Raw genomic sequence first — 26,779 nt, 5'->3', positions numbered from 1 at the left:
TTCTGTGATTCATCTCCACTGTACAAATATATCCTAATATTCCATACTACTGAGTGCGTTGACCCAGTTCCCCTTTAAATAACACTTTAGCTCAACCACTCCCTATGGGAACAAAGTCCACATTCCCACTGCTCCCAAATTCCCTGCTCCAATTATGACCTATGATCTTTGATACCACAACCCCTCCTTCAACAACAACTCTGAGAAGCAATATTCCCCAATTGTCATCTAAAATTCCCAACTCAATTTTAGCCGGGGGCTAGTGGAAATATCTACATGTCCAATGATGGATTGGGAAGAGAGACTACGTAAACAGGGCTCTGGATCAGTGGTGCTGGAAGAGCACAGCAGTTCAGGCAGCATCCAACGAGCAGCGAAATCGACGTTTCGGGAAAAAGCCCTTCATCAGGAATAAATTATGAAGGGCTTTTGCCCAAAACGTCGATTTCGCTGCTCATTGGATGCTGCCTGAATTGCTGTGCTCTTCCAGCACCACTGATCCAGAATCTGATTTCCAGCATCTGCAGTCATTGTTTTTACCTACGTAAACAGGGCTGCTATTTTCAGCAACAGAAATGGGCAAGGGTGGATTTCATTGAGACTTTAGGATTTACAGAGATGTTTCTTCTTATGAAGGGAGAGTGAAACACTCAGTGATTGTCCAGATCTTGCTGCAGACAATATCCAACCTTGGGCTGACAAGTTGCAAGTAACATTCACACCACACTACTGTCAGGCAATGACCATCTCCAACGAGAGAGAGAATCCAGCCATCATCCCCTGACATTTGTGGCATTACCATCATTGAACACTCAACTGTTACCCTCCTGTGGGTTACCATTGGCCAGAAACTGAACTGGGCCAGCCATATCAATGCAGCGGCTACAGGAATAGACCAGAGACTGTGAATTATGAGGTATGTAACTTACCTCCCGACTCTGGAAGACATTTGAGGTGCAACAGGCCTTAAGAAAGAGCAGAGGCATTGAGAGGGAAGAAAGATTAAAGGGAAGGCCTGTGATAGGACGGAAGGCAGGAGAGATTAAATAAACAGGACTGGTAAACATGGAAAGGATGGTCTAGAACACTAAGACACAATCTTAAAATCAGAAACTGCCCATTCAGGAAAACACCTTCATTGACCTCACATCCACCGACGCTCAGTAACAGCAGTGTGTACTGTCTATAAGATGCACTGCAGAAATTCACCAATGATCCTCAGACAGCACCTTCCAAACTCATGACCACATCCAGCTAGAAGGACAAGCGCAGCAGATACTTGGGAACACCACCCCCTGCAAGCTCCCCTCCAAGCCCCTCATCTTCCTGATTTGGAAATATATCGCCGTTCCTTCAGTGTCACTGGGTCAGAATCCTAGAATTCCCTCCCTAAGGGCATTGTGGGTCTACCTACAGCACATGGACTGCAGCGGGTCAAGAAAGTTGAAAATCACACAACACCAGATTATAGTCCAAAAGGTTCACTTGAAAATATAAGCTTTTGGAGCACTGCCCCTTCAGCTCACCCCCACCAGAATTTATAGACACTGACCTGCTGTCAATGTGAATACAATCCCTCACTGCAGGAATCTAATTACAGCATCAGGCCAAGAGTCCTCTCCATTCAAGTAATGTCTTCACTTCATCAGGATGGTGAGTGGTTCAGATGGGAACTTATACGGGGTGGTGTTCCCAAGTATCTGCTGCCCGCGTTCTTCTAGATGGAAGTGGTTAATGTGTCGGGTCCAGTGACCCTTCTTCAGAAGTGAAGAAATTCTCAGTCTGATTGCTCCTCACCCTCCTCCACTCCAGGGAAAGCAATCCCAGCCTATCCAGTGTCTCCTCAACAAAGACTTTCCATCCCAGGCAACAGCCTGGTTAGGGCTCACTGTTTGAAGATAATGAGTCATTAATTTAAGACAAAGTTGAGGTGAATTTATTTTCACACAGCAAGTCATGAGTCTTTGGAACACTCAACCTCAAAAGGCAATGGAAGCAGGGTCTATTAGTATTTTAAGGCAGAGGTAGATAGATTATTGATAGGCAAGGAGTTGAAAAGGTACACGAGTAGGAAGAAAGCTACTATAATAGCAACCAGCCATGATCTTATCAAATGACAGAGGAGGTTCCTGGTGAATGAGTGGCTGACTCCTGTTCCTAATTGTTTGGTTGTATGTTTGGCCACCACTATCCATCAGAATTACAACTGGGTAGCCTTTGGTGTGAGGGGAGGGCCACTATCTTGTGGCCAATGTAAGCAAGTCATGATGGGAGTTTCAGTTTAGAAAACAACAATTCTTGTTTAATTATTTTTACAAAATAACTTCTGAAAGTACTGAAAATACAAACTATAGCAACATGTTGAAAATTAACCACCTGAATGGTTGGATCCAGAGTAGCAGAAAGTTTGAGAAACCATTGTAGATATGAACTCCAAATGCAGTGCCACCTAGAGTGCGGGCTGAGCACTCAGTGTGCAGGCAACAGAGCAGTAAACACAGGAGGAGGAGGGTCAGAAGTGTTGTTATCATATTGTTTGATGGTCAGGACTCATGGTAACAAACAGGCCAAAGGGAGAGGGGATTGAAGCGTTCAGTCATTGCAGAGTGCATGGCTCATCCATGGTTTGGAAAAAGGAGCTGGAGTGGTGTCATTTTGTAGTTCTCAAGCGGCTCCCTGAACTTTGGCCAAATGGAAAGGGAGTGTGGATTTGGTTGGGGAGGGGGCTGCAATTACGCGCACAACGCGGTGAACGGCGGGTCTACACGCAGCTGAGCTTGATGCTGGTGTGGGTGCAGTGGCAGTCACTTGCAGCTCCTGTGCAGGTTGTGTGTCACCCGTTTGGCCATGCCTGCTCTCCAGGGCGTGACGAGGCTATTCATGTTGACCAGGAGCCTGCCCACGTGACTTGCCTCGTGACCTGCGATCAGATAATCCGTGCCTATCCGAGGAGAAAAAAGAAACAAGAGAGCTGAATTTGACTGAAACCTAGGACATGAGGAAGGATTGTGAGCGCTTGGGAGGTGAGAGTGTTCTGTTGTAGCGAAAAGGCTGGTCAAACACATTGCGGATCTGTCAGTGAACCTCCTGTGTTAATGCGGGGTGGTCACCATTGTTTGAGTTACACGGATTATTAACATTGCATACTGTGTCTAGATGCTCCAATGTAATACTGTTATTTTATTCAATTCACAGGATGGGGGTAGTTATTTATTGCCCATCCCTAATTGCCCAGACGGCAGTCAAGAATCAACCACATTGGAGTCACTTGTAGACCAGACCAGGTAAGGATGGCAGATTTTCTTCCCTGATGGATATTAATGAACCAGATGGGTTTTCTTAGACATTTGGCAATGCATTCATGGTCATCATTAGACTCTTAATTCCAGATTTTTATCAAATTCCAGTTCCACCATCTGCAATGACAGGATTTGAACCCGGGTCTCCTGGGCATTATCATGTGACTCTGGAATGGTGACACTGTTCCCGCCTCCTCTTCCACAGTTCCATGATGAACAACAGTTTATACAGAGTCTTAAAGGCAGTAGAAAGTCTGAAGGTGATTCAGTAAATGATCCAATACTGAATATCACATTGAGCCTGAGGTGCTGGGGATGGGTCCTGCAGGGATCTGGGAGGGTTGTTGGTCTAGTGGCAGTTAGCAAGGGAGGGTCAAGGCCACGAGGGCAGTACACAGGTCAGCCTCTGCCTTATCATTCCCCAGGTTCCCAGTCCGCTACAAGCCCCTCTCTTACTTACCAGGGTTCAGTAAGGGGCATGTACATCCCCGCTTTGTCCAGGATACCGGATAAATGCTCCAGTTACCGCGGGTGATTTTCACTTTCCCAGTTTTCATCACCTTCTTTACCTTGACGTTGACCTCAGCATGAGTTCCCTTGTCATGAGCAGAAAGGACTTTCGCCTTGATGACTGTGGGAAAATGGAACATTTACAGAGAGAGAGAGACCACTCCAATTTAACACAGGAATAGATCCAAAGTTCCCATCATTTACACCCAGTCTTTCCACTTTGCACTGATCAGGGAGCTGGATCACAACTAGTCAAGGATTTTCCTAATTCTCTCCTATTTCCTCGCTTGAGTTCATTCCTGCAGGAGGTTGGTGGAGAAAGACAACAGGACCAGCAGCATCTGGAGTTAACCATTGGAGCCTGTGGCCCTTCCTCAGAACCTTCTTCAATAGCTGGTCGTGTTTCAGGGCAACTAAGTGTCTAGGTTGGCCACCTGAGAGGGCCAATGAAGCACATTGGTGTGGGATTGGAGTCACACATAGACCCAAGCTTGGGATGGACAGTCACATGACCAACGCCAGTCTGCTCAGAATGTCCAGTTGGATGAGATACTGGTAGTTGGCAGATATCCATCGCTCATCAACATGAATTAGCAATAGGAATAATCTGTCATTTAATCTCATCATCTACCTCCACGCCATTTCTCCTGCACCATCACCATATCCCACAATGTCATTAGTCTTGAGAAATCTATCAACCTCTGTCCTGAACATGCTCAATGACTGAGCTTCCCATGGCCTCTGGGATAGAGATTCACCATCCCAGGTGAAGAGATTCCTTCTCATCGCAGTCCTAATTGGCTTGTCTGTTATCCTGGGACTGTATTCCTTGGTTCTAGACATCCCCAGCCCTCCTCTCAGCCCCCAGCCAGAGAAACAGGCCCTCCCTGTAGGAACTTGCAACAATTCATATTGAGCCAATGTTATGTTTCCATTGAATCCCTAGAAGTCCTGATGGAAAGGGTCTAGGTGCGTGACCTCTTCCCTAGGATGTACTCCACTGTTACAGACCAGACCAGACCCCCCTCAAAATATTAAGCAGATTGCCTAGATCCTAATTTTTTTCTTATTTTGAAGGCAAGTATGAAGTGCTGTGTTCTAGATGCAATTTGATTGATCAAACTTTTTAACCTTAAGCAAAACACAATTTATTTAAACACTATAGTTAAAATAAAACAAAAGAAAGAAGAACTTGGAATAACTTAACTCTATTAGAAAACTTAACTGAATAATAGATATAGTAATTATTACTAATTAACTGTTCCAATATAGTAACATGCCTTAGACACACACCCCTTGGTTAAAAAGGCAAATGCAGAAAATAGATTTGTCACCGGTAACTTCAGCAACTCAGAAGGAAAAAACATCAGGAGAAAACTCAGAGAGATTAACAGCAAGGACATTCACTGCAGCTTCCAATCCTATTGACACTCCAAAAGTAATTACCTCGAGCTAAACCTAAAAACTAAAGAAAACTAGAAATTTTGGTCGGTGAGAGCTGGCCACACCCCTCTAGGCTGCTTCTATTGTTCCAACCTTTAAGAAACAACCCTGAAAGCCTCCCAAGCTGTTTACTTCATTGGTTTTCACTTGCTACCTCTGCCTTAAAATCTCCTTTCAACAAAAAGGGACAAAATACATCTCTGAAAGCCACAGCATTGTCACTCCATGATGTTTACAGCAAGATTGCGGGGGGGGGGGTTGCATGACGCATCACCCTTTGATCTTTTTAAATGCGTCAGTTTCCCATGTCAAATGAAAGTCACCCCATAAGAAGCATACAGGTAAATGGACCAAATAGCCTCATGGCCTCATCTAATTCCAGAGATGATGGATTGCCTGCAATGACTCAGCAACTTTCATGATCTGAAGCTTTTGAAAAGCCCTTGGCATGCAATGAAATACTCTTCAGAGCAGGAAACATAGCAACTGAATTACACAGCAAGATTCCATAAACAGCAAAACAATGAACAGGCAGATAATCTGATTTTTAGCAATGTTGGTTGAGGGTTAAATCTTGGTGCTGAAATCCAGGGACATCTCTCCCCAATTTCTTTTGAAATACTGAAAATGGGATCTTTTACATCCATTTCAGTTTAACAATCTCATAGTCATAGAGTCTTACCGCACAAAAACAGATCCTTCGATCAAACAAGTCCATGCCAAACAAAATCCCAAACTAAACTAGTCCCATCTGCCTGCTCCTGGCCCATATCCCTCCAATCCTTTCCTATTCATGTATCCATCCAAATGTCTTTTAAACATTGTAATTGTACCCAGATCCACCACTTCCTCAGGAAGTTTACTCCACACGCGAACTACCCTCTGTGTAAAAAATTAGCCCCTCATGCCTTTTTAAATCTCTTTTCTCTCACATTAACAATGTGTCCCCTTGTCATGAAATCCCCCATCCTTGTGAAAAGACAACCACCATTAACTCTATGTATAGCCCTCATTGTTTTATAAACTTCTGTCAGATTGCCCCTCAACCTCCTATGCTCCATGATAAAAGTCACAGTCTATCCAGCCTTTCTCTATAACCTCCCATACCCGGCAACATCCTGAAAAGGCAGAGGCAATGGCCTAGTGATATTATCACTGGATTGTTAACCCAGAGACCCAGGTAATGTTCTGGGGATCTTATTTCAAATCCCATCACGACAGATGTTAGAACCTGAATTCAATAAAATTCTGGAATTCAGAGTGAAACTATTGTCAATTGTCCGAAAAACCCATCCGGGGTGGGGGAGGTCACTAATGTCCTTTAGGGAAGATAAACGACCATCCTTACCCGGTCTAGTCTACATGTCACTCCAGACCTACAGCATTCATGTTGAGTAGGAGAAAGTGAGGACTGCAGATGCTGGAGATCAGAGCTTAAAAATGTGTTGCTGGAAAAGCGCAGGAGGTCAGAGAAAGTGAGGACTGCCTCCTCATTCCTGATGAAGGGCTTGTGCCTCTGGGGCAGTTAGGAATGGACAATAAATTTTGCTAAGAGTGTTGCTGAAAAGCACAGCAGGTCAGGCAGCATCCGAGGAGCAGGAGAATCGACGTTTCGGGCACAAGCCCTTCATCAGGAATGAGGAGGCAGTCCTCACTTTCTCCTGATAAATGGTGCCAGCCCAGCCAGCAACATCCTGATCCCATAAATAAATTAAAAAAGAAATGTGAAAGGAGAGACTTCTGATTGTGTTGCCTTCAGAGTATTGAGTTTCTGGAGCCCATGACCTAACGTAGAAAGAGAGAGAGAGAGGCAGATGGAGAAAGAGAGAGAGGTAAAAACAATGACTGCAGATGCTGGAAACCAGATTTTGGATTAGTGGTGCTGGAAGAGCACAGCAGTTCAGGCAGCATCCGAGGAGCAGCAAAATCGACGTTTCGGGCAAAAGCCCTTCATCAGGAATCCTGATGAAGGGCTTTTGCCCGAAACGTCGATTTTGCTGCTCCTTGGATGCTGCCTGAACTGCTGTGCTCTTCCAGCATCATTAATCCAAAAAGAAAGAGAGAGAGAGAGACAGCAACAGGGAATGCTATCTACTGAATCACAGATGACAATTCCTCAACTCTTCCTAGTGGCACCTGAGACAAACTCTCAAATAAAAACAAAATACTGCAGATGCTGGAAATCTGAAACAAACTGAGAGAACACCGGAGAAACTCAGCAGGTCTGGCAGCAGCTGTAGAGAGAGAGAGAGAAACAGAGTTAACATTTCAAGTCCAGGATGACTCTCCTTTGGAAATGAAAGCTGTTAGGAACTCTGACTTTTATATTTTTAACAGAGGCAAAGGAGGAGCAAGAGGGTGGAGACCTGGTGTAAAATAAACAAGGCTTATCAATGATGGAGTCAGAGTAAAAGAGAAGTGAAATGTAAATTATGGTGAGAGTAGGAGAGTGAAATAAAAAAGACACAATAGGGCAAGGGTGTGGGGGGCTGGGTGGTAAAGATTTTAAAGAAAAATGGAGAACAACCATAACAGTCTTCATCCATTCCTGATGAAGGGCTTTTGCCCAAAAGGTCGATTCTCCTGCTCTTTGGCTGCTCACTGACCTGCTGTGCTCTGATCTCCAGCATCTGTAGTCCTCACTTTCGCCTAACAGTCATAATACGGTCAGTTTCTGAAGTTATGGAATTCAATGTTGAGACCTCAAGGCTGCAAAAGTGAAAAATGAGGTGTTGTTCCTCAAGCTTGTTTTGAGCTTCGTTGGAACTTTGCAAAGATTAACATGAGAACAAGGGCAGTCTATGAAAATGGCAACTGGGAGGTCAGGGCTACTCCTACGGACAAAACACCCTCTAACCCTGGTCACTTCACATCCAGGCAAGACAGAGGGGAGGCATAGAGGTCTACAGCATAGAAAAAGGCCCTTGGGCCCATCAAGTTTATGCTGGCCACAAACTTAAAAATCACACACCAGGTTATAGTCCAACAGGTTTAATTGGAAGCACTAGCTTTCGGAACGTTGCTCCTTCATCAGGTGGTTGTCAGGAAGGAAGGAAGGAGCAGCGTTCCAAAAGCTAGTGTGCTTCCAATTAAACCTGTTGGACTATAACCTGGTGTTGTGTGATTTTTAACTTTGTACACCCCAGTCCAACACCGGCATCTCCAAACCCTGGCCACAAACAATCACCAAACTATTTTAATCCAATTTTCCAGCACTTGTATGGAAAGGGGAAATGTTTGGGAGACCGGTGGTGAATACATGAAAAATAAACAGGTGCTGCAGATTGAAAAAGATGGAGCAAGGCGTACACAAACATTTGAAAGTGGCGGGACAGGGAGAGAAGCCTGTTAATAAAAATACAAGAACCAAAAACAGAAGTTGCTGGAAAAGCTCAGTAGGTCTGGCAGCATCTGTGCAGAGAAATCAGAGTTAACGTTTCGGGTCCGGTGACCCTCCCTTAGAATAGGCCCTTCCTTGGGTTCTGAGGAAGGGTCACCTGACCCATGAACTCTGATTTCTCTCCACAGATGTTGCTACACCTGCTGAGCTTTTCCAGCAACTTCTGTTTTTGTTTCTGATTTACAGCTTCTGCAGTTCTTTTGATTTTTAATAAAAATAAAAAGACCCTTTTTATCTTCATTAACCGGAACAGAGAATATAAACAGATCAGCCTTCACTGTTGGATTGAGTCTAATTCTGGGCACTGCTCTTTCAAAGGGATGTCAGAGCCTTGTGGAGGGAGGACCCTGGGAGAAGCTGAGATTGCTTTCCTTAGAGAAGAGAAAGTTAAGAGGAGATTTAACAGAGATATTCAAAGTGATGAAGGGCTTCAATAGTTTCCAATGGCAAGAGGGTCAGTGACCAGAGATAATTGGTAAAATAAGGGGAAGTGAATTTGACTTTCCATAGCAAGGGGCTTGGAAGCAAATATAACAGGAACTTTTCAAAAGGGAAAAGTGGAATAAAAAATATTTGCAAGGCTGTGGGGAATGGAGCAGAAGAGGGAATCTCCTTCGATGGCTCGTTCAAAGAGCCAGCAGTGGCCTGATAGGCTGAAGGGCCTCCTGCTGTGCTGTATTTTTCCATGTCCTCACCTTGGAGCTGGGGTACAACCAGAATCACTCCTTCCTTATCCAAATGAAGGAATGTCTGGATGGCAATAGATTTTAGAATCTCTTACCGTAGGCGTAATTCATCCGACAAAAATACACAGCATCTCCCAGTAACATCTCCTTGCAGACACACTTCTCTAAAGAGATAGAGAGGGGGAGACAAGGTCAATGAGAAGGTTCCAGTTAGTATCAGCCACACCTCATTCACTCCAGAGACAGACATCAGCAGAGAGAAGGACATCTCACTTTATTCTTTCACGGGATGTGGGTGTCAAGGCCAGCATTTGTTGCCCATCCCTAATTACCCTTCATCTGAGAGATTTGCTGGGCCACTTCAGAGGGCAGTTAGGAAGGCAACCACATCCTGTGGGTCTGGAGTCACATGTTGGCCAGACCAGACCAGGTGAGTACAGCAAATTCCCTTCCCGTAAGGCAAAAAGAAACAGGAACAGGAGTAGGCCATTTGGCCTTTCAAACTAACATTCAATAGGCTCCTCACCTCCACTTCCCTGCCCATTTCCCCTTGATCCCCCGACTGATCAAGAATCTCTCTCTCTCTCAGCCTTAAATATCCACACGGACCCTGCCCCCACATCTCTCTGTGGGAAGGAGTTCCAAAGACTCTCAATCCTCTGAGAGAAGACATTCCTCCCCATCTCAGTCTGAAACTGGTGCCCCTTTACTCTGAGACTGTGCCCTCTGATCCTAGACCCTCCCATGAGGGGAACCATCCTCTCAGCATTGACCCCGTCAAGCCCCTTAAGAATCCAACATGTTTCAGTGAGATCACCTCTCATTCTGCTAAACTCCAGGGAGTAGAGCCCCAACCTATTTAGCCTTTGCTCATAAGACAATCCCTCCATCCCAGGGATCATCCTCGTGAACCTTCTCAGAACTGCCTCCAGTTCTTGAATAAGGGACTAAACCTGCTCACAGTGCTCCAGGTGTGGTCTCCCCAGCACCTTGTACAGTTGCAGTGAGACTTCCCTATTCTTATACTCACAGCGCCAGAGACCCGGGTTCAATTCCCGCCTCAGGCGACTGACTGTGTGGAGTTTGCACGTTCTCCCCGTGTCTGCCTGGGTTTCCTCCGGGTGCTCCGGTTTCCTCCCACAGTCCAAAGATGTGCAGGTCAGGTGAATTGGCCATGCTAAATTGCCCGTAGTGTTAGGTAAGGGGTAAATGCAGGGGTATGGGTGGGTTGCGCTTCGGCGGGGCGGTGTGGACTTGTTGGGCCGAAGGGCCTGTTTCCACACTGTAAGTAATCTAATCTAATCTAATCTAACCCCCTTGGAATAAGGGCCAACATTCCAGTACCCTTCCTGATTACCTGCTGCCCCTGTGTGCTAGCTTTCTGTGTTTCATGCACAAGTGCCTCCAAGTCAAATAATAGGTGTCATGGTTACAATCGTTAAGACGAGCACCATGTCCCAGATTTAAGTTAAATTCCACCAGCGACTATGGTAGGATTTGAACCCAGGAGCATTAATCTGGGCCTCTCATCACTAAGGGCCTGAGGCCTGTTCTCTGACAAGTTGATCTTGGATGAAGATAAATGCTTGGCACAACACTGTGGGCCAAAGGGCCTGTACTGTTCTATGTTCTATATCCAACCTGCTGCCTCTGCTTCTGCTCTCTGTTTGATTCTATTTGAATGTAAGATGTTAAAAGGAGATTTGATCTGACAATCTCCCTGCACCCCACAATTTTCACTAACATCTGTTAGCCCCCGTTTTTAAACAGATGCTGACAATCTCCCACACCCTGTCCATTCCCAGTTTCTCTGCCTCAGTGCCTTGGTGAACCCTGCTCAGATCACAGCTATAAATCACCAAACCTCAGTGAGAGCGTGGAGTCACAGTCAGGTTGTCATTGGACAATGACTGAGTGTTGGAGATGAAACTGATAGAGAGGTTGATTACTCCATTCTGAGTGATGCACAGGAAGGCCTGGTCTATACGTGCCCAGAAATCCCAATGAGCACAATTACTGAAATCCAGTTTTAATTTCACACCAGTCTGGGATTTATACTCGAGATCGCAGTATTGTTGATATTAAGGTCATGGTTTTCTTTCATAAATAACCATTAATCCTATCGTGGCCCATCAGGTTCATGTTGTTGCTATTACTGCAGAAAAACAAACAATATAGGTACAGAAGTAGGCCATTTGGCCCTTCGAGCCTGCTCTCCCCTTTCATATGATCATGGCTGAGCATCTAACTTAGTAGTTGAGAGTGTGTTGCTGGAAAAGCATAGCAGGTCAGGGTCTGATGAAGGGCTCTAGCCTGAAACATCGATTCTCCTGCTCCTCGGATGCTGCCTGACCTGCTGTGCTTTTCCAGCAGCACACTCTCAACTCTGATCTCCAGCATCTGCAGACCTCACTGTCTTCATCCAACTTAGCACCGTGTTCCTACTTTCTGACTAAGAACTATATCTAACTCCTTCCTGAAAATATTCAATGTGTTTTGGCCTCAACCACTTTCTGTGCTAAAGAGTTCCACAGGCTCCCCACTCTCTGGGTGAACACATTTCTCCTCATCTCAGTCCTAAATGGTCTACTCCGTATCCTGAAACTGTGACCCCCACCCCCACCACCAGGTCTGGACTCTCTGGTCTTCAGGATCATCCTTCCTGAGTTTACTCTGTCTAGTCCTGTTAGAATTTTATACACATCTGTGAGATCCCTCTCCATTGGATTTATCCCTTAACTGTGTCTGGTTATCCAACTGTCTTCATGTGAGTGAACAGCTTGAATCAAAGAAGGTTGGGTTAAAATCATAGCCATGAATTAGATTACCTTGTGGTTTAACTTTGTTCTGTTACAGCTATTGTAGTATTATTAAATGGTTAAATATTTTGTTTATGTTATAAACCTGATGCCTAGTATCATTTATTCATAAAGTCTGGTTAGAAACCATTGGGGTCAATTTTAAGAGTCATTGAGTATTTAAAGTTTGTTGTGTTGCAAACACAGGGATAGGGAGGCTGATTTGTTCTAGCTGTTTGTCTCCATGTTTTAACAGTAGATTGAACTAGCTTCCCCTGGGTTTTTGGCAGAAGGCTCTCTGCTTGGAAGCTGAGTTTGAGTTTTACTCTCTTTGGATCTTTATTCAATTGAAGAATTGTTAAATGTTCTGAGGAAACAATCCTAATTTATACGAAATAAGTGAATATTCCTTGGAGCTTGCAGGAGGCTGTTTGTATTGACCGGTGACTTCGGAATTTAAGCAAGATACAATTCCATGTGCTTGTCATACGACGCATTGTTTAAGGGTCATCTACAGCCACAGGTGAGGTGCCAGAAGACTGGAGGTTGGCTAATGTGGTGCCATTATTTACGAAAGGCCAGAGAAAGGAAAAGTCAGAGAACTACAGACTGATGTCATAGAGTCCAACCCAATCTAGTCCCACCTGCCAGCACCTGGCCCATATCTCTCCAAACCCTTCCTATTCATATACCCATTGTGGGTAAGTTGTTAGAGGGGATTCTGAGGTACAGGATCTACAAATATTTGAAAAGACAAGGACTGATTAGGGATGGTCAGCATAGCTCTGTGTGTGAGAAATTGTGTGTCTCACAAATTTGACTGAGTTTTTTTGAAGAGGTGACTGAGAAAATAGATGAGGACATTGTCTACAAGAACTTAAGCAAAGCCTTCAACAAGGTTCTGCATGGTAGGCTGGTTAATAAGGTTAGATCACATGGGATCTGAGAGAGCTAGCTAACTGGGTACAAAATTAGCTTGACGGTAAGAGATAGTGGTGGTGGAGGATTGTTTTTCAGACTGGAGGCCTGTGACCAGCAGTGTGCCGAATCCACTGTCGTTTGTCATTATCTAAATGTTTTGGATGTGAATATAAAACGCATGGTTTGTAAATTTGCAGATGACACCTAAACTGGTGGCATAGTGGACAGCAAAGAAGGTTATCTAAGACTACAACAACCTTGATCAACCCGGCAGATGGAGTTTAATGTAAGCAAGTATGAAGTTATCCATTTTGGATGGAAAAAGGATAGATCAGGGACCTCTGTAGAACTATTAAGTTAAATACAGCGGATGTCAAAGAGACCTGGGTGTTCAGGTGTATAAATCTTTAAAAATGTCCTGAACAGATGCAGAAAGTAATCAAGAAAGCTAATGGAATGCAGGTATCTATATCTAGAGTACTGGAGTGCAAGGATGCAGAAGTTATCTGCAGTTACACAAAATCCTGGTTCAAGCCCACTTGGAGTGAGCCAATCTGGGCAACCTACCTTAGGAAAGATAGATTGGTCTTGGAGGGAGTACAACATAGGCTTACAAGAATGATAGTCGAAAAGTGTGGCACTGGAAAAGCACAGCAGGTCAGACAGCATCCGGGCAGCAGGAGAGTTGATGTTTCAGGCATAAGCCCTTCATCAAGAATGATAACCTGGGCTCAGGGATGAGGAAAGATTATACAAATTACGCCTGTTATCTCTAGAATTTAGAAAATTAAGGGGTGATCTAATCAAGATATTAACTGGAAAAGACAGGGTAGATAAAGATAAACTATTTCCACTGGTTGGGGATTCTAGGACTAGGGCACGTAGTTTGAATTAGATTAGATTACTTACAGTGTGGAAACAGGCCCTTCGGCCCAACAAGTCCACACTGACCCGCCGAAGCGCAACCCACCCATACCCCTACATTTACCCCTTACCTAACACTACGGGCAATTTAACATGGCCAATTCACCTGACCTGCACATCTTTGGACTGTGGGAGGAAACCGGAGCACCCGGAGGAAACCCACGCAGACACGGGGAGAACGTGCAAACTCCACACAGTCAGTCGCCTGAGGCGGGAATTGAACCCAAGTCTCTGGCGCTGAGGCAGCAGTGCTAACCACTGTGCCACCGTGCCGCCCTAGTCTGAGAATTAGGGTCAGGTCATTCAGGAGAATTTCCACACACTAAGAGTGGGAGAGGTTTGGAACTCTCTTCCACAAATAGCAGTGGATGCTGGATCAGTTGTTAATTTTAAATCTGAGAGAGATACATTTTGTTAAGCAAAGGGATATGGGCCAAAGGCAGATGTATGGAGTTAGGCCTCAGAGATCAGCCATGATCTCATTGAATGGTGGAACAGACTCAAGGGGCTGAATGGCCTCCTCCCGTTCCTATGTTACTATCAGAAAGATGCATCGTCATGGCCATATGGATGTAGAGATAGTGCAGATTGATCAAAATATCAGACAAATCTGCAAAGGTTAGTAGTAGCTCAGAGGACTGGACAGACTTCAAAGCAGCAAAGACTGACTTGAAAAGGAAAGAAGAGAGTGTGAGATAAAGTTAGCCAGCAATATTAAAACACACAGCGGAGTTTCTAAAAATAGGAAAAGAGCAAGTGAAGCTTATGTTGGTCCTCTAGACGTGCAGAGTCCAGGAATCAATAACGGGAAACAAAGAAATGGTGGAGGATTTGGACTAGTATTTTGTGCCTGTGTTCAGGATAGAAAAGTCCTCAGAGTGAAGAGAACAGTCAGCCCAAATATTAGATGCATAGGTTATTACGTTCCAAAAATCCTTCGATTCTGGAAGAGTTCCAGTGTGGATTGGAAAATAGAAATAGTAGCAGCTTAATTAAAGAAAGGAGTGAGGCAGGAAGCAGGAAAGAATAGGCGAGTTGAACATCTGTCATAGGGAAGGGCCTGAGGAAACGTCACTCAACCTGAAACGTTAACTCTGATTTCTCTCCACAGAAGTGACCAGAGCAGCTGAGCTTTTTTAGCAATTGCTGTTTTTGAGTCATAGGGAAGGTGCTTAAAACCGATGTTAAGGTTATAGCAGGAAATTTAGCAAATGATGGGTTGATCAGGCAAAGTCAATGTGTTTTGTTTAATTATGTTTAATTAACATATTGATTTTGTCTGATGAAGCAACATTCACTGAGGATGAAGGGGAACTGGTAGATGTGGTGTATTTGGATTTTCAAAAGGCTTTTGAAGTGCCACATCAAAGCTTCATACACAGATACGAGTCAAGGGTGTTGAGTATAACAGAATATGAAAATAAGTTGTCAAGAAGAGATAGGGAGTTTGCTAAGGTACATAGACTAGGTATGTGAGTGGACAAAACCTTGAGGATGGAGTATAATTGAAGCAAATGAGAACCTGTCCACTTTGACAGAAATAATAGAGACGCAGAGTATTACTGAAATTAATAGACTGTCAGAATCCTGAGGTACATATACCTGAACATCATGGTATATGAATCACAAAGTCAAGATGCAACTACAACAGGTCATTAAGAAAGTAAATGGTATTTTGATGTTAATTATAAAAGGATTGCGATATCAAAGTAAATGTTTTGTTGCAGCTGCGTTTAGCATTGCAAAGACCACATCTGGAGTGGTCTGTACGCATCTAGTCCCCTTATTTGGGAAGGAAAAAGACATAATTGCTTTTGAAACAGTTCAGAGAAGGTTCACAGAAGTCACTCCTGGATCAAGCAACAGGTTAGATATGTAGCTGTTGGTGTTCAGAAGAATGAGAGGTGATCTTATTGACAGATAGAAGATTCTGAAGGGACTGCTGGGAATGGATACCTGAAGATGTTTCACTTGTTGGGACGGGGGCTTAAAACTAGGAGACATCACTGAGAAATAAGAGGTTTCCTTTTTAAGATGGAGAGAATATTTCTTCCCCCATCCCACCCAAAAGGGTAGTACAGGTGTGGAATTTGTCTTCCCTAGAAGTCAGATAGATGGGAATTGACAGTTACCTGAGGCTCAGTTCGATAGGTTTTTCCAAAATGAGGATCAAAAGATCAAAGAACATTATAGCACAGGAACAGGCCCTTCGGCCCTCCAAGCCTGCGCTGATCCATATCCTCCATCTAAACCTGCCGTCTAGTTTCTAAGGGTCTGTCCATTCATGTATCTGTCTAGATGCATCTTAAATGACACTATCATTCCCGCCTCTATCACCTCCACTGGCAACGCGTTCCAGGCCCCCTCCACCTTCTGTGTAAAGAACTTTCCCCGTGTATCTCCCCTAAACCTTTCCCCTCTCACTTTGAACTCATGACTCTTAGTAATCGAGTCTCCCACTCTGGGAAAAGGTTTCTTGCTATCCACCCTGTCTATACCTCTCATGATTTTGTCGATTTCAATCAGGTCCCGCCTCAATCTCCATCTTTCTAATGAAAATAATCCTAATCTACTCAAGCTCTCCTCATAGCTAGCACCCTCCATACCAGACAATATCCTGGTGAACCTCCTCTGCACCCTCTCCAAAGCATCCACATTGTTTTGGTAATGTGGTGACCAGAACTGTACACAGTATTCCAAATGCGGCCGAACCAAAGTCCTGTACAACTGTAACACGACCTGCCAACACTTGTACTCAATACCCCGTCCAATGAGGAAACCAAGCCGTATGCCTTTTTGACCACTTTACTGACCTGCATTGCCACCTTCGGGAACAGTAGACCTGAACATCCAGATCTCTCTGTAAGTCAATTTTCCCCAGGACTTCTTCATTCACCGTATTATTCGCTCTTGAATCGGCTCTTCCAAAATGTATCACCTCGCATTTGACCGGATTGAACTCCATCTGCCATTTCTCTGCCTATCTCTCCAATCCATCTATATTCTGCTGTATTCTAGAACATAGAACAATACAGCGCAGAACAGGCCCTTCAGCCCTCGATGTTGTGCCAACCTGTGAACTAATGCAAGCCCAGTCCCCTACACTATCCCATCATCATCCATATACTTATCCAAGGGCTGTTTAAATGCCCTTAGTGCCCCTTCTCTGACAGTCCCCCTCACTATCTGCCACTCCACTAATCTTACTGTTATCTGCAAACTTGCTAATCACCTTCCTCCAAACCATTTCTGTATATCACAAATAACAGTGGTCCCAGTATGGATCCCTGTGGAACATCACTGTCCACAGGTCTCCATTTTGAGAAGCTCCCTTCCACTTCTATTCTGTCTCCTGTTGCCCAGCCAGTTCCCTTTCCATCTAGCTAGTACACCCTGGACCCCATGCGACTTCACTTTCTACATCAGCCTACAAGGGGGAACCTTATCAAATGCCTTACTAAAGTCTATGTATATGACATCTACAGCCCTTGTCCCATCAATCAACTTTGTCACCTCCTCCAAGAATTTTATTAAGTTGGTAAGACATGGCCTTCCCAGCACAAAACCATGTTGCCCATTACTGATAAGCCCATTTTCTTCCAAATGTAAATAGATCCTATCCCTCAGTATCTTCTCCAGCAGCTGTTAAAGCACCAGCTATTTCCTCTCTTGCTTCCCTCAGTAACCTGGGATAGATCCCATCCGGGCCTGGGGACTTGTCTCTGTTAATGCCTTTTAGAATATCCAACACTTCCTCCCTCCTTATGCCGACTTGACCTAGAGCAATCAAAGATCTATCCTGAACCTCAACATCCGTCATGTCCCTCTCCTCGGTGAATACCGATGCAAAGTATAGATTAAGAATCTCACCCATTTTCTCCGACTCTACGCATAACTTTCCTCCTTTGTCCTTGAGTGGGCCAACCCTTTCTCTAGTTACCGTCTTGCTCCTTATATATGAAAATAAAGGCTTTGGGATTTTCCTTAACCCTGTTTGCTAAAGATATCTCATGATCGCTTTTAGCCCTCTTAATTCCTCGTTTCAGGTTGGTCCTACAGTCCCGATATTCTTCCAAAGCTTTTGTCTGTCTTCAGTTGCCTAGACTTTATGTATGCATCTTTTTTTCTCTTAGCTAGTCACACAATTTCACCTGTTATCCATGGTTCCCTACCCTTGCCATATCGATCCCTCACAGGAATATATCTTTCCTGAACTCTAATCAACCTTTCTCTAAAAGCCTCATGCATATCAAATGCAGATTTACCTTCAAACAGCTGCTCCCAATCTACATTCTCCAAAGTCTATTGGGTTTTGGGGAAAACCTGAAACAACCACCAGCTCTGCCGCAATCTTACCGAATGGTGAAGCATGCTCGAGGGACTGAATGGCCTATGTTATTCTGGTATCATCTCAAAACTTCTATTGCTCCTTCTCCTGTTCATCGGTGGCACAGTGGTTAGCACTGCTGCCTCACAGCGCCAGAGACCAGGGTTCAATTCCCGCCTCAGGCGACTGCCTGTGTGGAGTTTGCACATTCTCCCCGTGTCTGTGTGAGTTTCCTCCGGGTGCTCCGGTTTCCTCCCACAGTCCAAAAATGTGCAGGTTAGGTGAATTGGCCATGCTAAATTGCCTGTAGTGTTAGGTGAAGGGGTAAATGTAGGGGAATGGGTCTGGGTGGTTGGTCTTCGGAGGGTCGGTGTGAACTTGTTGGGCCGAAGGGCCAGTTTCCACACTGTAAGGGATCTAAAAGGATAACCTAAAAGTAGAGGTTATAGTTGTAGACTGCTCCCCCTCACCCAACACACACAGTCATGTCTGCAATCTTTCAATTCTCTTGTACATCCCAAATGCGATCTCTCTACCTTCAATAGTTGCCTGACCTACTGTGCTTTCCCTCCCCTTTACCTGGGCTTTCAGACCCTCCTTTAATCTGTCCACAACTGGCTTGGTGCCAGATATTTCTGATAACGCTGATGTGAGGAGCCTTGGGAGGTTTTGCTCCATTCAAGTGAATGTTGTTGTTGTGACCTACCAGAATGTCGAAGAGCTGAGAATCCCTGCTCATCTTCCCAGCTCCAGGCCCCTGTGTTCTCACTGCTCGGGAAGTGATTCAGGTCCGGAATTCTCCCACCGATGGGAATATTGTGAATTTGTTCATTTTCAAAGCTTCAGAGCAGCAAAACAGAAACAAAATAATTTGCACAAAGAAGATGGGGAACAAATCATCAAGACATGGTGCAGATAGTGCCAGGAGGATGTCTGTGTGCTTTGGCACAGAATCCCCAACAAATATTACTGCCAGGAAACAGTTTCTGTAATGTTCATTATTCTTGAAACTTTCTGTGATCTCTCTAATCCTCCCATACATATAGTGATTTAAATCACTCTGTTATCAGGACAGCACGGTGGCTCAGTGGGTAGCACTGCTGCCTCACAGCACCAGGGACCCGGGTTCAATTCTAGACTCAGGTGACTCTCTGTGTGGAGTTTGCACGTTCTCCCTGTCTCTGAGTGGGTTTGCTCTGGCTTCCTCCCATAGTCCAAAGATGTGTAGGTTAGGGTGGATTGGCCGGGCTAAATTGCCCCATAGTGTCCAGAGCTGTGATATTTGAGTGTTTCTGGCATTCTCTATTCTTATTTAAAATTTCTAACATCACAATTTTTTGCTTCATAAATCTGACCATTTATTTTGCTCCTGGCAGTTACAAAGGCAAATGCAACGTTAGCATTCATTTCAAGAGGATTAGAATAGATGTTCTGCTGAGGCTGTATAAGGCTCTGGTCAGACTGCGTTTGGAACATCGTGCTGGCATTTGAGAGGGTCCAGAGGGGGTTTACGAGACTGATCCTGGGATTGGTTGAGGACTCTGAGTCCTTCTAAGTTTAGAAGGATGAGGGGGGTATCTCACTGAGAGGCCTGGAATAGAGTGGACGTGGTGAAGAGGTTTCCAATAGTAAGACAGGGTGATGCTGGAAAAGCACAGCAGGTCAGGCAGTATCCAAGGAGCAGAAAAATCGACGTTTCGGGCGTGAGCACTTCCTCAGGAAACCAGCATCTGCAGGCCTCACTTCCTCCTAGAACCCAAGGGTACAGCCTCAGGGTGAAGGGATGATCCGTTAGAACTGAGATGAGGAGGCATTTCTTCAGCCAGAGGGTGGGGAATCTGTGGAACTCATTGCCGCAGAGGGCTGTGGAGGCCAAGGCATTGGGTGTATTTAAGACAGAAATAGATAGGTTCTTGATTGCTAAGGGGATTAAAGATTACAAAGAAGGTCAGCAGATTGGGGTGAGGAACATATTAGCCATGATATGATCAGCCCCCAAGCCCCCCACATTCCTGATGAAGGGCTAGTGCATGAAATCTCGACTGTTCTGCTCCTCGGATGCTGCCTGACCTGCTGTGCTTTTCCAGCACCACACTTTCAACTTTGCAGCCCTCACTTTCTCTTAGCTATGGTCAATGCAGCATTACAGGAATAGGGTGGGTGCGGGGTCAGGGTGGGATGCTCTTCAAAGGTCAGCACAGACTCTCTTTCTTCACTGTAGGGATCCTATCATTGTGCCACCAGTCCTGAGCTCTGAAATTCTCTCCGAACCTTCCTTTCCTCCTCCTCAAACTGACTTCCCAGCTTCAACGTCACATCTCCTCACGTGGTTCAGTGTCAGTCTCTGTTCGGTAATCCCTCTGATGAGCACCTCGGAATGCTAGAGGCACCATGTAAATGCAGGTGCTCATCACTGTACTGTACTTTTGTGTGTATGCACGTGAATGTGAGGGTCTGGGGTGAGGATGTTGCAGCCACACTCTCCGGGCTCCAAGATGGTGAGCGGTATTCCCACTGGGTGTGACGGGAGAGTGTGGAATGGAGTTACACTCACCTGTCCAGGCACCGGCCAGTTTGGGGATCGCACGCTCCTGCACACTCACAGGGTTGGCATCCTGACTCTCCGAAACCCCAGTAGCCCACCAGGCAGTGGGTACACTGTGGGCCCCCAACTCCGGGCCGACAGTAACAGTACCCACTCTTTCCATCACATTTCCTGCTTCTGTGAAATGAGGAGTTGCTCGATCCGACTGGGTGACAGGAGCACGCTGAAGGTAAACAGCAGAGTTGGAAATGACAGCCAATCCGAGAGTCCTTCTACCCCCCGAGCCATCCAATCACAAGTTTCAGATTCCCTTCCCCTGTCCCTAAGCTCCAGGAGTCAAGGGTAAGAGTCAGAACATAGAAACATAGAACATTCCAGCGCAGTAGAGGCCCTTCGGCCCTCGATTTTGCACTGATCTGCGGAACCAATCTGAAGCCCATCTAACCTACAATATTCCATTTTCATTCATATATTTATCCAATGACCATTTAAATACCCTTAAAGTTGGCGAGTCTACTATAGTTGCAGGCAGTGCGTTTCATGCCCCTACTGCTCTCTAAGTGAAGAAACTCCCTCTGACATCTGTCCTATATCTATTACCCCTCAATTTAAAGCTATGTCCCCTTGTGCTAGCCATCACCATCCGAGGAAAAAGACTCTCACTGTGCAACCTGTTTAACCCGCTGATTATCTTATATGTCTCTATTAAGTCACCTCTCAACCATTTCTCTCTAACGAAAACAGCCTCAAGTCCCTCAGCCTTTCTTCATAAGACCTTCCCTCCATTTGCAGGCACCATCCCAGTAAATCTCCTCTGTACCCTTTCCAAAGCTTCCACATCCTTCCTATAATGCGGTGACCAGAACTGTATGCAATACTCCAAGTGCAGCTGCATCAGAGTTTTGTACAGCTGCAGCATGACCTTGTGGCTCCGAAACTCAATCCCTCTACCAATAAAAGCTAACACACCGTATGCCTTCTTAACAACCCTATTAACCTGGGTGGCAACTTTCAGGGATCTATGTACCTGGACACAGAGATCTCTCTGCTCATCTACACTACCAAAAATCTTACCACTAGCCCAGTACTCTGCATTCCTGTTACTCCTTCCAAAGTGAATCACCTCACACTTTTCCGGATTAAACTCCATTAGCCACCTCTCAGCCCAGCTCTGCAGCTTATCTATGTCCCTCTGTAACCTGCAACATCCTTCAGCACTATCCACAACTCTACCGACCTTAGTGTAATCCGCAAATTTACTAACCCATCCTCCTACACCCTCATCCAGGTCATTTATAAAAATAACAAACAGCAGTGGCCCCAAAACAGATCCTTGCGGTACACCACTAGTAACTGAACTCCAGGATGAATATTTCCCATCAACCACCACCCTCTGTCTTCTTTCAGCTAGCCAATTTCTGATCCAAACCACTAAATCACCCTCAATCCCATGCCTTTGTATTTTGCGCAATAGCTTACCGTGGGGAACCTTATCAAATGCCTTACTGAAATCCTTATACACCACATTAATTGCTTTCCCCTCATCCCCCTATTTGGTCACCATCTCAAAGAACTCAATAAGGTTTTTGAGGCATGACCTCCCCTTCACAAAACCCTGTTGACTAATCAACTTATTCCTCTCTAGATGATTATAAATCCTATCTCTTATAATCTTTTCCAACACATTACCCACAACCGAAGTAAGGCTCACTAGTCTATAATTTCCAGGGTTGTCTCTACTCCCCTTCTTAAACAAGGGGACAGCATTTGCTATCCTTCAGTCTTCTGGCACTATTCCTGTCGACAATGACGATTTAAAGATCAAAGCCAAAGGCTCTGCAATCTCCTCCCTGGCTTCCCAGAGAATCCTAGGATAAATCCCATCCATCCCAGGGGACTTTTCTATTTTCCCACTTTCCAGAATTGCTAACACCTCCTCCTTATGAACCTCAATCCCATCCAGTCTAATAGCCTGTACCTCAGTATCCTCCTTGACCACATTGTCTTTTTCCAGTGTAAATATTGATGAAAAGTATTCATTTAGCTCTTCCCTTTTCTCCTCTGACTCAATGCACAACTTCCCACTACAATACTTGATTGGCCCTAATCTTACTCCAGTCATTCTTTTATTCCTGATATACCTATAGAAAGCCTTAGGGTTTTCCTTGATCCTATCCACCAATGACTTTTCATGTCTCCTCCTGGCTCTTCTTAGTTCTCTTAAGGTCTTTCATGGCTAACTTGTAACTCTCAAGTGCCCTAACTGAACCATCACATCTCATCCTAACATAACCCTTCTTCTTCATTTTGAGAAGTGATTCAACTTCTTTAGTAAATCACGGCTCCCTCGCTCGACCACTTCCTCCCTGCCTGACCGGTACATACTTATCAAGGGCACACAGTCGTTGTTTCTTGAACAAGCTCCGCATTTCAGTTGTGCCCTTCTCCTGCAGTTTCCTCCCCATCCTATGCATCCTAAATCTTACCTAATCACATCGTAATTGCCTTTCCCTTAGCTATAACTTTTGCCCTGCGTTATATACCTATCCCTTTCCATCACTAAAGTAAACATAACCGAATTGTGGTCACTATCACCAAAGTTCTCACCGACATGGGAGTGTACCTATGATGGGGACTCGATGTATCGAGTCATAAGAGTCATAGAGATGTACAGCACAGAAACACCCTTCAGTCCAACTTGTCCATGCTGACCCAGATATCGCAACTCAATCTAGTCCCACCTGCCAGCACCCGGCCCATATCCCTCCAAACCCTTCCTATTCATACACTTATTCACGTGGGTGTCACCAGCCTTTGTCCCCCATCCCTAATTGCCCCAATTGGCTTCTTGCCGTCATTGCAGAGGACAGTTAAGGGTCAACCACATTGCTGTGGGCCTGGAGTCACTTGTAGTCAGTTTCTTTCACCAAAGGAATATCAATGAACCAGATGAGTTCTACTCAATAACTAGCAGTCTCAGAGGAACGGAGGGATCTCTCAGTATTTGTCCTGAAGGTGTGGGGGTGAAGGTGGTACATCAGGTTAACTGGGTGGTGTAAAAGGCTCTTACCTTTATCAGTAGAAGCATAGATTGTAGAGTCAGAGTCAGACTGCACGGAAACAGACCCTTCGGCCCAATATGTCCGTGCTGACCAAGTTTCCCAAACTGGACTGGTCCTACTTGGCTGCATTTTGCCCATATCCTTCTAAACCTTTCCTATTTATGTACCTATCAAAATGTTGTAAGTGTACCTTCACCTACCACTTCCTCTGGCTGTTCATCCCACACACGAACCATCCTCTGTGTGATAAAGTTACCCCTCAAGTCCCTTCTAAGTTTTCCTCCTCTCACCTTAGAAATATGCCCCCTAGTCCTGAAATCCCCCACCTTAGGGAAAAGACCCTCGCTATCCACCTTCTTGAGGGGGATTTTCAGGTAAATCTCTTTTACCCAGAGGGTGGTGGGGGGTTGGAATGTGCTGCCTGGGAGGGGGGCTTGAGGCGGGGAACCTCACAACCTTTAAAAGGTCCTTAGATGAGTTCTTGAAAGGTCATAACGTTCCAGGCAATGGGCCTAGTTTGGGAAAATGGGACTAACGTAGGTAATAGTATATTTTTGGCAGTACAGTCTAGATGGGCCAAAGGGCCTCCACTGTACTGTCTGATTCTACAATAGCCAATATGGACATCATGAGGCGAATTCCAAGTTCCACTGAAACAGGTGCGGTTAGGGCCCGTGACCTCAGAACATTCCGGATTACTAACCCCCCATGACATCACAACCTGGCCCAACCCTTCAGGAAGGTCCTCGAGATGGATAGAGGAGATTGACCAGGATCGTTTCAGAGAGAGTGCAAATGTTATTGTTCAGTTTGGGGGGTTGGAGAAGCTAGGATTGTTCTTTGAATAAAGGAGATGGAGGGGTTTTAATTGAGGGATGCACGATTAGGAGAAAGTGAGGACTCCAGATGTTGGAGAGTCAGGGTAAAATAGTGTGGCGCTGGGAAAGCTCTGCAGGTCAGGCAGCATCCGAGGAGCATGAGAGACAATGTTTCGAGCATAAGCTCTTTCCTGATGAAGGGCTTATGCTCGAAATAGTGACTCTCCTGCTCCTCGGATGCTGCCTGACCTACTGTGCTTTCCCAGCAACACACTCTCGATGCACAATTAGGACGGGTTTGGGAAAGGAAGATAAGTGAAACATTGCCCATTCACAATGGCACAAAAATTAGGTGATGCAGAGAGATTGAAAGGATTTGTCTCTACAGGAAAGGTAACCCGTTTTACCAAATGAAACAGTTAGTGACACAGGAACAATTAAAAAAAAACCCCCACTGAAGAGAGAGAAAACTAGTCCTCCAACAACAAACATGTAAACAGCAATGCGCTCTCTCCAACTGTTTGTCGGCCCCTCAGAATTGACCCTCTGATAGTGTGGCACTCTCTCAATAACAACCCTCTGATACTGCGGTGCTCCCTCAGCCCTGACCCTCCAACAGTGCTGCACTCTCTCAGCACCGAACCTCTGACAGAGCGGCGCTCCCTCAGCACTGACCCACCGACAGTGCCGCATTCCCTCAGCACTGACCCTCCGACAGTGCGGTGGTCCCTCAGCACTGACCCTCCGACAATGCCGCACTCTCTCAGCACTGAACCTCTGACACTGGCAATCCCTCAGCACTGACCCTCTGACAGTGCGGCACAACCTCAGCACTGACCCTCTGACAGTGCGGCACTCCCTCAGCACTGACCCTCTGACAGTGTGACGCTCCCTCAGCACTGACCCTCTGACAATGCGGCACAACCTCAGCACTGACCCTCTGACAGTGTGGCACTCCCTCAGCACTGGGTATAGTATTGTGCCCATGTCTCTGGTGTGTGATGACCCTGTGCCCAGTATGTTGGAGTGTGGGAGAAGTCGCTGACCTCTGGGCCACACGTTGGGTGGGAGGTGAACATTCTCCGGGATATTTTGTGGAATACTCACATTTGCAGGCATCAGGTGCTGAGAGCGGTTTCTCGCGGTCTCTGTAATAACCAGGTGCACAGCGTTGGCAGTGCCGACCCTCTGTGTGGTGCTGGCAGGAGAGACAGATTCCTCCGCTCCGTTTGCCCGATGCCAACCAGGTTCGGTGGTCAAAGCGGCAGCTCTTGGCGTGGCCGTGGCATTGGCATTCTGTCAGAGTACCAACATAGTCTCGTCATCCATCCCCTCCCGACTCACATTCCCCAATCTTTCACCCTCTTCTCCCTTGGGCTGGTAGCTCACTGAGAGCCAGAGACAGCCTCTGGCCTGGACCCTTGCCCAGAGCACAATGGAAACCATCACTGGTGACTTCCGACTTTGAATCAGGCTGGACTTCCTAATCACAGCAGGGAGTCCCAGCTGATTCATCACTGACAGTTTACAACATGTTCCCATTCAACACGTAATGTTCGCTCTGACCAGAAACAGAAGTCAAGCACACTGGCCGCAAAACAAGATTCAGAGGGGCACTTATTATCATTTATATCTTTCCCCTCTCACCCTAAACCTATGCCCTCTAGTTCTGGACTCCCCAACCCCAGGGAAAAGACTTTGTCTATTTATCCTATCCATGCCCCTCATGATTTTGTAAACCTCTATAAGATCACCCCTCAATCTCAGACGCTCCAGGGAAAACAGCCCCAGCCTGTTCAGCCTCTCCCTGTAGCTCAAATCGTCCAACCCTGGCAACATTCTTGTAAATCTTTTCTGAACCCTTTCAAGTTTCACAACATCTTTTCGATAGGAAGGAGACCAGAATTGCACGCAATATTCCAACAGTGGCCTAACCAATGTCCTGTACAGCTGCAACATGACCTCCCAACTCCTGTACTCAATACTCTGACCAATAAAGGAAAGCATACCAAACACCTTCTTCACTATCCTATCTACCTGCGACTC

The 26,779-nt window shown here is 45.5% G+C and overlaps 1 protein-coding gene across 3 annotated transcripts in view; it reads right to left on the bottom strand.

The window, feature by feature from the left end:
- Window positions 1-2,280: 2,280 nt before the first annotated feature.
- si:dkey-202e22.2 (netrin-4) overlaps window positions 2,281-26,779 on the bottom strand; it is a 42,732-nt gene continuing 18,233 nt past the window's right edge. For 2 of the 3 annotated variants that reach the window (XM_043707553.1, XM_043707554.1), the window contains exons 5-10: window positions 25,841-26,029; window positions 20,863-21,076; window positions 19,015-19,148; window positions 9,434-9,502; window positions 3,760-3,930; window positions 2,281-2,941 (exon numbers count right to left, since the gene is read on the bottom strand). In XM_043707553.1, the coding sequence (XP_043563488.1) occupies window positions 2,805-2,941; window positions 3,760-3,930; window positions 9,434-9,502; window positions 19,015-19,148; window positions 20,863-21,076; window positions 25,841-26,029 (914 nt within the window). In that variant the 3' untranslated portion in view covers window positions 2,281-2,804. The remainder of the gene's footprint in view (window positions 2,942-3,759; window positions 3,931-9,433; window positions 9,503-19,014; window positions 19,149-20,862; window positions 21,077-25,840; window positions 26,030-26,779) is intronic. The other variant, XM_043707555.1, reaches the window with a different exon arrangement.

This window comes from Chiloscyllium plagiosum, chromosome 18, assembly GCF_004010195.1.
Source record: "Chiloscyllium plagiosum isolate BGI_BamShark_2017 chromosome 18, ASM401019v2, whole genome shotgun sequence".
In the NCBI taxonomy this organism is placed as follows: Eukaryota; Metazoa; Chordata; class Chondrichthyes; order Orectolobiformes; family Hemiscylliidae; genus Chiloscyllium; species Chiloscyllium plagiosum.
The sequence above is the reverse complement of the archived record's forward strand: the minus strand, read 5'-3'. Positions and strand labels throughout refer to the sequence as shown.